At 36.6% G+C, this 10903-nt stretch overlaps 2 protein-coding genes across 2 annotated transcripts; one reads left to right on the forward strand and one right to left on the reverse strand.

Moving 5' to 3' along the window:
• Positions 1 to 7265: 7265 nt before the first annotated feature.
• LOC133179397 (neuronal acetylcholine receptor subunit alpha-3-like) lies at positions 7266 to 9259 on the reverse strand. Its single transcript, XM_061314163.1, has 2 exons — positions 9206 to 9259; positions 7266 to 8845 (listed from the first exon to the last, which is right to left on the reverse strand). Exon 2 carries the CDS (start codon positions 8675 to 8677, stop codon positions 7457 to 7459), a length of 1221 nt encoding a protein of 406 aa, XP_061170147.1. The 5' UTR covers positions 8678 to 8845; positions 9206 to 9259; the 3' UTR covers positions 7266 to 7456.
• Positions 9260 to 9331: 72 nt separating this feature from the next.
• LOC133179398 (neuronal acetylcholine receptor subunit alpha-6-like) lies at positions 9332 to 10679 on the forward strand. Its single transcript, XM_061314164.1, has one exon. The coding sequence runs from the start codon at positions 9369 to 9371 to the stop codon at positions 10674 to 10676; it is 1308 nt and encodes a 435-aa protein (XP_061170148.1). The 5' UTR covers positions 9332 to 9368; the 3' UTR covers positions 10677 to 10679.
• The last annotated feature ends 224 nt before the right edge of the window (positions 10680 to 10903 follow it).

Genomic DNA, 10903 nt, shown 5'->3' on the forward strand with positions numbered 1-10903 from the left:
GGAAACGACGAAGAGAGCCCGTCTGGCACAAGAAGCAAGCTCCTTGGAAACACCAAAGCAATCTCCAAATGATCTAGAGTCCATTGTCACTGTGCAAACAAAGTGCATTGAGGAATTAACCAAGGCCGTGGGTGCGCTTCAGGCACAGTCCACCGTGTGTCCGATAGGAGAGCCGGCGTCCAGAGATGCACACGTCCGGTGTCAGTTATGTTTCAAGAAGGGCCATTCCGCACGCGAATGCCGTAATAATAACCGAAAACAAGTGCCGACAGATGTCCAGTGCTTTTATTGCCGTAAAACCGGACATATTAAGCGACAGTGTAGGAAATTCCGCGAGGATACGGCCAAGTTAAACGAGTGAGACCCAGTAAGACCGGGGGTGTTACTGGGTCATGTGAAATTTCCGAATCCCCTATGAAGTCAACAAGTTTTGAGGGAACTATTTCTCACACCGGTAAGGCACCAGAATCTCAAATTAACAATAGTATTTTAGTAACATCAGTAGGTCTTTTGAGAAATTTTGTACCTATGAGAATTCGAGAACACGATCTTTTTGCTATGGTTGATACGGGTGCAGACATGTGTGTTGCAACTGAAAACATTGTTTGTAAATATGATTTTATCAAAACATCTTGCACCATTACAAAGAGCGATAAGCAATTTATTGTTACAGCCAATAGTGAGAAAGTTCCTATCACCAAAATGTTATTTGTTGATGTTGAAATATCAGGATGCATTGTCAATGTGAAATTTTATTTGCTTCCAAATTTGATGACTGATTTTATTTTAGGTTTAGATTTTTTGCATGCAAACAATGTCACCATTCAATTTGGTAGCAAAGAATTGTCCATTGACCCCAGACGAACGTTGTCGACGATCAATGACATGACGATCCCCTCAAAGACAGAGACCGTTATAACTGCATGTGTACAAGGGCAGAAATTACCTCAAGGGGTTCTTGGCATCAGCTCGGGAAATGTGGGTTACCCCGAGGGTCTTATTTTTGGGAATGCCTTGTGTCACATAAAAGATGGGGAAACGTTCTTAAGAGTGGCAAATTTTACAGATAGAGATATCAAAATTCAAAAAGGGGATGCCATTGGGAAATTTTGTTGCTTAGCTCGGGATGACAGCTTAGTTAAGCTACCCGATACTAAAACAAATTACACCAAAGAGGAAAATGTTCACTTGACCCCACCCCCTATTCAAGGATTCAGAATGGGTGAAAATATCACTGAATCACAGTCCCGAAAATTGCAGAATTTGTTTGACAAATATTCACACGTATTTTCCGGACCAGAGGGTAAATTAGGCAACTGTGACATTATTCAACATGAAATCAGTATTGTAGAAAATACAATGCCAATCAGGCAGAGGACTTACCGCTTAAGTAAAAAACAAAAGGAAGTTATGTCCGAAATGTTAGAGGACATGATATCACAGGGTATTATTGAGGAGTCTACAAGCCCCTGGGCTTCGCCTTGTATGTTAGTCGCTAAGAAAAATAGTAGTGGCTACAGATTTGTATGCGACTACAGGAAATTGAATCAGTGTTCAAAAATTCAAGCGCAACCAATACCCACTGTCGAGGAATCATTAGACAGTTTGGGATGTCAGAGTCCAGCATGGTTTTCTAGCTTGGACCTACATAGCGGGTTTTATCAGGTTTCGATTCATGAAAATTCCAGACAGTATACAGCCTTCAGAACTCACATGGGCTTGTTTCAATTCAAGCGCTTACCTATGGGTCTGGCCAATTCACCGGGTACTTTTCAGAGGGTTATGGAGGCTGTATTACGGGGTTTGTCTTGGAAATCATGTCTCGTATATCTGGATGATATAATTGTATTTTCAAAAACATTTGATGAGCATTTGGTGCATCTTGAAGAAGTGTTTGAAAGGTTAGCTGCAGCTGACCTACGACTTAAGGCAGAAAAGTGCAATTTTGCACACAATGAATTACGATACCTAGGTCATATTGTTAGCAAGTCTGGTATCAGTCCAGACCCAGACAAGGTCAAGGCTGTGCAAGAGTTTCCAACTCCCTGCAATCTCAAGGAATTGAGAGCCTTTTTAGGTCTCTCGGGTTATTATAGGAAATTTATTCCTGATTACAGTAAAACTGCCTCACCATTGTACGAACTAACAAAGAAAGATGTTAGTTTTCACATGAATGAAAAAGCAATGTCTGCGTTTCAAACATTGAAACGAAAACTCATAGAACCTCCAATATTAGGCTTCCCTGACCTTGATCAACCTTTTCGCTTATATACTGATTGCAGCGCTGATTCGGTGGGCGCTGTCTTATCACAGGTGCAAGGCACGGTTGAAAAGGTCATTGCGTACGCTGGACGCACATTGTCTCAAGCAGAGCGCAATTATGGAATTACGGAGCGCGAATGTCTGGCGTTAGTATTTGGAGTGAAACACTTTGATTGCTATTTACGCCATTCAAAATTTGAAGCAATTGTTGACCACTCTGCTTTAAAGTGGTTATTTAGCCTCAAACAACCGCGTGGTAGACTGGCCAGATGGATTACTTTGTTACAATCCTACACCATGGAAATTACATACAGGTCAGGTAAACTGCATAGTAATGCAGACGCTCTCAGCAGAAGAGCTTACAGTGTTAAAGAAAATGGTGTCGACAAAGGTACGGAATCTACACAAGCGGTCAAGGTTTCTGTCCTCAAAGACAATGACAAGAAAGGTAAACAAGCTAAAAGCTGTGAAACCCTCAACCAAACTTTGACTACTTCTATCTCATTACAAGAGATTTCTAAACATCAGAAATCTGACCCAAAAATACGGCCAATTTATAATTACATTTGTCATGGCAAAATACCTAAAGGTAAAGAACGGGAAATTCTTCCTAAGCAAAATCAGTACTTTGTTTACAAAGATGTGCTTTACCACGTTTATACACAGAAAAAGGTCGAGGCCTTAGCTGACCTCCCTGTCCAGTTGGTAATACCACGTCCCCTTGTTCCTCTTATTTTGAAGGAAACACACGATTCACATCTGTCTGGGGGACACATGGGAATTGCACGAACAATAGCGAAAACCAAGGTCAAATATTTCTGGGAGGGCATGTACAGAGATATTGTAAATTGGGTCAATTCATGCGAAATATGCTCTCAGCGAAAGCGGCTTCAGACTCAAGTGCGAGCGCACTTAACACCTATGCCAATCAGTGAGCCATTTGAGCGAATTAGTACAGATATCTTGGGACCTCTGTCTGTTTGCAAGGGCAGTCATAACAAATATGTTCTTGTGTTTATTGACAATTTCACAAAGTTTATAGAATTGATACCAATTTCGGATATCAAGGCGACCACTGTGGCTCGCGAGTTTGTCAATAGAATTATTTGCAGACATGGGGTACCAAGATTTCTACATTCAGATCGGGGTACTCAATATTTATCAAATATTGTGAAAGAAACTTGCAAAATCCTCGGTGTTAAAAAGACACAGACAACTTCTCTTCACCCACAAAACGGACAATCAGAAAGGATGATGTCTGTTATTTTGAAAACTTTGTCCACATATTTAGGTGATGAGAAACACAATGAATGGGACCAATTAATACCGCTTGTACAGCATGTGTACAACACATCTCCATGTTTAGACTCTACCGAGTTGACCCCCTTCTTCCTAGCACACGGAAGACACCCTAAATCCTTCCTGGATTTAGATCTTGATATGCCGACAGACGTACAATCTTCGGCAATGGAATACATTGGTCCATTATTAGAGAGACTCAAGAAGGCAAAAGAATTTGCGAAAGAAAAACTTGATGAAAGAAAAAAGCAAATGGTCAAAGCATCTAATGAAAAAGCTAATCACCCACAATTCAGTGTAGGGGATACAGTTTACTTGTACAAACCCGTAGTAACCCCAGGGAATTGCGCCAAATTCTTAAGACCATGGGTGGGTCCCTATCTTATATCCGAGAAAATTTCTCAGATTCATGTAAAATTGCGTAGGCTTTCAGATGGAAAGGCAATTAAGAACAGAATTCACATTAATAGGTTAAAGAGGGGGACTTTGCGATTTGATGAACTAAACGAAGCCCCTTCTGACAATGTTGATGCTATTGAACCTGCCATTTTAGGGGATGATGAAATCCCAGATCAGAATGATCAAACTGACATTGTGACTCAAAATGAACAAGATGAAAATCAGATTTATGAAATTGAGAAAATTGTCAAGAAAAGAAAAGTGAATGGAAAAGAACAGTATAGAGTGAAATGGCTGTCATTTGATAGCAAGTACAATTCATGGGTAGATTTTGACGATTTAACGCCAGATTGTCAAAACTTTGTCAAGAAAACAAAAATTCCTTTGTTTAAAAAGCGGTGTTAATTCATTATAGCACGGTAGCATAGTGTATTCCTAGCTTGTAGTCTCTGTATTTTTTCAAATATAGACATATTTTTTTCATTTTACTTAAGAAGACTACATTTTATTTTTCACAGTGCATATTTAAAACCACGAAGGATTTTCATATTTTCTTGTTTTCAAGTAATTACATGAATTCAGTTTTATAAGTTTGCACATAAATGTGGAATGAATAATGTTTGTTTTCACACATTATATTTCTTAATTGTATCCATATGTTTTAACTATTTTTGAAAACTAGACTGATGTACCGAGTAGATTTGTCAGTTAATTGTAAAACAACGGGTCATGATTCACATTTCTTCATGTTAATTCCCATTTTTATAACTAATAACAATTTCTATGTCGGACTACATATTTTATGTTTTCACCTTTGTTATTTTATAATTACATGTTGATGTGTCACTTGTATAGATACAGTTGTAAAATGATAGGGGAATGACATTGTTTTATATTTTATTTTTCTTACGCAAATCTTTAATGCTGGCCGTTATAATGATTTGTTTATGTGAATTAATTTCAATGTTACTGAATTATGGTACCCTTCGGTTTCATTGTGTATAAAGCGATGTTGTTCTTGTTTTATTTTTAACAATTGTTTCTTTTACCATTGTAACAATTTACTTAGTACAAAAAAAAATGTAGTGGAAACATTTTTAATTGAGCCGAGGGTAATGTCAAGGAATGAATTTATGTATTTTACTTTTACTTTGATGTTTCAGCATCTGTATTATATTTATCAATTTGACATCTCTCCCCCTCCTGTCCCACAGTATCAATGACGTATTGTGAGTTTTACTTTCGGCGTAGAGATAAAAGGTTGAGCATTTCCTGTCTTGAGAATTCGGCCTAAATTAATGTCAACCATCTTTCTTTTGATGTTACAATTTCTGTTTTATTCCATTTCATTGGCTATCTTTAGAAATGTGGGAGGAGTTTGGGGGAAAGAGATGAGATTTGTGTGATGTTAGTTTCGAGTCTGAATTTAGAGTTTTAGCGAGTTGTATGTAACTTTTTGGAATTCATGAATAAATATCCATAAACATGTAGTGACGAGTACTTTCTTGGAAGTTATAATCGCATCGTCACAATATACTCATCCCAGTGGCAGATTTAAGGGGGAGGGGGGGTACCCAGCCCTCCCCCTAAAACCGTCAAAGTTAGCGTAAATAATAGTTTCATCTAGAAAATGCAAAAATGTCTACTCGGTAGACCTCATTTTTACCCTACAAAATCTCTAGAATTCAGGAACTTCTGGGGGCTTCGCCCCCTGGACCCCCACCAGGGCTTCGTCCTGGACCCACTGGGAGCCTCAAGGCGGCTCCTTGACCCCGCTGCCTACTTTTTGCACCCCCTAACTTCAATTCCTGGATCCACAAATACTCACTTCGTTGTGAGGGGATAAAAAAAGAATTCATAAAAGTGGAAGGCTTTCCTTAATTAATTCCTTTATTAAACAATGTATGATTCGCTTTTTAGATTCATTTCTCGATCTAGAATTTGGCGGGCGTATTACCCTGAATGAAGCATTAATTATTGAAAATTAAGGAACATCCATGATTGTAATTAATTTTCAATAATTTTCTTTTTCAATATATCATTTACGTAACGTATGAAAATCTGCACTTGCTATTTTCGACATGATTGCCGACGTGAGAAACGCGAGCTAAAATGCAAAAAGAATGTCTTAATTGTCGAAATAAACATCACATGAGGACAGCCTTATTGTCAATTATCCCCTGGAATTAATTAAAAACAACAATCAACATTTCATTTGATAAATTTTACTTGATTGCCTTTCCTTTTTTTCAACTAAACTTGATATATGTCATTGTATTTTTATAAATGTTGTTAAAAACAATTCATAGATGCTTAAAAATAACGTTTACTCAAATGGGAAAAAAATCCACCGATGGGAATGAAAAAAAAACATGTATTGGACATTGTAAACCTATGATTGTGGTGCTATTTTTCGTTTTCAAATAAGTAGGTCAATGACCTATTTTTTATGACAAAGATTTTCTTTCATAGCAAAATATAACAAGAAAATAAAACTCTCAATAATGAAATACATGTACGTATAATGAAAATAAGGGAAGCATTGAACATTAGCTAAATAGCCAGTCCGAATTTCCTCTGTCGATATTCTAAATTCTATCCATTTTTACACACACACACACACACACACACACACACCCTCACCCTCACACACACACACACACACACACACACACACACACAGAGAGAGAGAGAGAGAGAGAGAGAGAGAGAGAGAGAGAGAGAGAGAGAGAGAGAGAGAGATGGTAACGCTAAAAGTTGTATAGCCTTAGTTTATTTGTCTTTTTTTGCTTGTTTTAAAATTTTATAAGGGCAAGTAATGAAAGAGAGGAGTATTGAATCATATGATGGTATTAATCAAATGTTCGAAATTATGGAATTGAGTATACACTTCAAACCCTCCCCTGAAATGCATAGCTGATATCAAAATGTGTTACAGCCTTCCGTATTAGTTACCTGAGGTAGTCCGTTTATTTTATTCTATGTATGTACGCGTATGTGAAATAAGATCAAAATATAGTAAATCTGTATAAAATAAATGGGAAAAAAGACTCTGGACTTTCTTAAGAATTCCCCAGTGGTAAAAAAATGTAATGAAAAAGCAAGATTGGCATTGTTTCCAAAATTTGTAGATTCCTTTCCTCCACGGTCTGGGGTTTTATATTTTGTAATTTTCAAATCCACAACGTATTAGAGGCATGTTCCATTAAAGACAACCGCACAAAGTAACAACGTTATCAGTTTACTATTTGATAAAACAAATACTCAAGTTTTTTCCCTAAAAAAAATATTGTTAATTCTGGAAGCTTGATGCTTTATCCCTTTATTGCCCTATTATATCACAGAACTCTAGAATATTATAGGCATTATATAGATATATTTTCGTAATTTCGATATGGTTTTAAAATCACCATTTCATTCAATCTCTGTCTTCAGTAATATGTTAAAAATATTCTAAGATTTTCATATTGAATGACCATTCATATTTGTTCAAAAATCATTCTATATTTACAGTAACAAAAAACAGAACTATTAACAAGGTGTTGATTATAGTCACAATATAACCAAACACTTTGTCCAGTTTTACGGCTAATTGTTGCCAAGAATCTGCCTCACAACCGAAACACATCATCGCTTCACTTTCGTTTGCATGCAATGAACCTCGTTTTGTTTTGTTATTTTCAATATGATTTAATATCCAAGTATACACCCTGTTCATTTCTGTTCCTTTTGCTTTATAGTAAATGTGACTGACAAGGACCTCTAAGAGTATGGTCGTTCCACTCATCAGAAGATGCATGGTCATGAAAATTCCAAATTTAAATACGTGTTCAGAAGATCTAGGAACTTCTGAACTTATTAATGTCATAAAGACGGCGAATGTTAAAAATATTGCCATTGTCATGCCTATTTTTTCACCGGACTCAATCGGAACAAGAAAACACACCATATTTAAAACCGATAATAGAAGAATTGGCAGTACAGTACTATACAAATAAAACAAGGGCTTTCTGTCCATCACAATTAAGAACTCCAGCTCAGTAAAATTTTTGTCGTTTTCTATGAGATCTGTTTTAATGTTTGATCCAACAATATCCCATTCTTCATTGAGGATGTAATTACTAAAATCTATGTTATGGAACTTTGGTGTTAGCTTAACTTTCCCATCCTCGGAGTACCAGGTTCCAATACGAATGGAACACACTTGACTGTCAAAAGGATATCGGCTAATATCCACATCACATCTCGTCTGCACCTCTCTATTCCACCACAGCGTGACTTTGCCGGTATATTCCAGCAGTGATTTTCCCTTCTCTGATTTCATTAAACACTTGTTGTTAGTAACTTCATTTGCAATGCATACATCGGGTACCCAGAGTTTTTCTTGCGGAACAACAATTGAGTCAATATGCGCAAAATGGCTGCGGTTCCAAGCCATGTGCATGTCTGTCCATTCCAAATCGATCCACACAGTGGTCCGAAGCGTCTGGGACCTCTCTATTAAAGAGTGTAGCGTCACTAAGTTGACGGAAACATTGACAGTGATGGGTTTGTGATAATCAAGTGTTGGTCGTACATTCGGATTGTACTTGTTTACATTTTCATTGAAAAGTTTTTCAAAAAGCCTATATTCTGGATGATCATCACGTTTAAATGTCAATGCAGTTTTCATCTCGCAGTGCAATATACTAAACATCAAAATCCACATGCTCAACATTTTACTCAAAATTCATAAAGTGATCGCTGAAGCTCACTTTCAGTTTCTTAAATATCCATATGTTACATAACTCCTGTCTTCTTATCTTGGATATGGGCATACTGCGCTCATTCTTAGAAATTCATCTTATAATACAATTGTTTAGGTGGAAAGTAGGTATAAAATCTCCTGTAAAGATAGAATTTGAATCATGTAAATTTTAGTTGTAAAAAGATTGATGTTTAATATTTATGAACGATATAATCGAACAGCAAGAGCGTAGTTCCACTAGAGAATTTTTCCCCCTCATACAAGTGATGAAAAATTAAATAGCTGAGGGAATTCATAATGCAATTTTTAAGTGAAATCAAATCGAAGCCTGCCTGACTTCACTAGAAAATACATCATATGAAAATAACACTCAGAAACGTTTAAGACTACACATCAATACATGTATTTAAATAAAAAACAAAAAAAAAACTAAAAGTAAATTCTATTGATAATTAATCATAACTGCATAATAAACAAAATTTGGAATTGCTCACTTACCAAAATAGATAATCCTTAAACCATATTCAATCTTGAGTATGTGATACACGATTCTTATTACGAGGTTTCCTCTACTCGTATGTGATGTATATATAATATTTATTTATAGAGCCAAATCGGAAAAACAGAATACAGTCATCTAGTGAGGCTGGTGAATCTCAAAATGGATGTATTTATCACTGTATACTGTGTGATATTTGGAATTATCTGGACAGTGAGAGGAGATTCGCTCGAGTCCCTTGTTCACAGTGCGGTATTTAAAGATTATAATACCTGCATTAGGCCTGTCCAAAACTCCTCATTACCAGTTACGGTCGAAATCAGCTTAGTACTTCAAAGCATGTACGATGTGGAAGAAAAACACCAGACATTATACTCGTCTGTTGGAATCGAATTGACATGGGTTGATGAATTTGTATCGTGGAATTCTACACACTTTAACAATGTCGACACGATCATTGTCCCATTGAAATCAATTTGGAGACCTGACATCTGCATAGAAAATGACTTATCTGATAACAAATGCTTGAGTGCGGAGTCAGTAGTACAAGTGAGTTCAGAAGGCCAAATAAACTGGCGGTTAACTAAAGAACTGAGAACTGGCTGTGAAATAGACATAACAAAGTATCCATTTGACAGACAGACCTGTGAAATACGAGTCGGTACTCTGTACTCTACCGACCAGCAAATCCGATTTCGGACCAAACAAGTTTCGACAACCTCATATCGCTTCAAGGAAAGTGGTGAATGGAAGCTAATGGGGGAAAACTTTGAAAGAGTCCAATATACATATGCTCAAAAGAAGTTTACCTATGTCAAAGTTAAGTACGATTTAGAGCGTCTGGCTTCGTTCCACGTTAATACTATGATTATACCCCTTATAATTCTGTCATGCCTTAATCTAGCTTGCTATTGTATTCCTTTTGACTGTGGAGAAAAAGTGTCAGCATCCATTGAAGTGTTTCTGGCCTTTGCTTTCGTCTTGATTGCGATAAATGATGAAATTCCAACAACTTCAAGACACATCTTCACTTTTGGGCTGTTGATGTCTTCACATTTAATTTTCAGTGCATTGTCGGTAATAATTAATACTTTCTTGTCCTATTTATACCACCACAATTCGGATATGCCAGTGTCTACATTTTTCCATTTATTGTACTCAACAATTCATGAGTTCCGAATGCCAGGAAAACGGAACAAGCATATTGAAGTTAAAGAAACGAGTATATATGATGAACCTCAAAGACTCTCTAGGCGTACCAATAGATCCAGGGAAAGTGGAAGACACAATAAGAGAAATTCCACGCGAACCACGGCTTCATCAATCCGTTCGAGTTATTCTGTTTGTTCTCACGCATATAATGTTGACTGGACTATATTTGCCATTGAACTTGAGAGGAAAGCATTTATTGTAATGTTGATTCTGAATATCTTAAGCTATCTTATATTTCTAATCGTTGTTTTTAGCTAGAAAATTGTAATGCATTGTATCTTACTTTCAATGATTTTTTTTTTATTTGTTCCAAGCTTAAAGGATTTTTCAAAAGATTTTAATACTGAAATCATTTCCAAATAACTTTGACAAGAAAGGAAGAGGAAACATTGCAAAACATTGTGGAACCATCACTATAGGAAACTTATTTTTGTGTGACATAATTCATGATATATTATCATTCTAAGGCTATGACAGGAATATAT

Source organism: Saccostrea echinata, unplaced genomic scaffold, assembly GCF_033153115.1.
Source record: "Saccostrea echinata isolate AGI-Se365-2 ecotype Australia unplaced genomic scaffold, CSIRO_AGI_Sech_v1 ptg000004l, whole genome shotgun sequence".
NCBI lineage: Eukaryota > Metazoa > Mollusca > Bivalvia > Ostreida > Ostreidae > Saccostrea > Saccostrea echinata.

What these genes read in the sequence shown, in the direction of transcription:
- LOC133179397 (XM_061314163.1), bottom strand. Translation starts at nt 8,677, where the DNA reads ATGTTGAGCATGTGGATTTTGATGTTTAGTATATTGCACTGCGAGATG.
- LOC133179398 (XM_061314164.1), top strand. Translation starts at nt 9,369, where the DNA reads ATGGATGTATTTATCACTGTATACTGTGTGATATTTGGAATTATCTGG.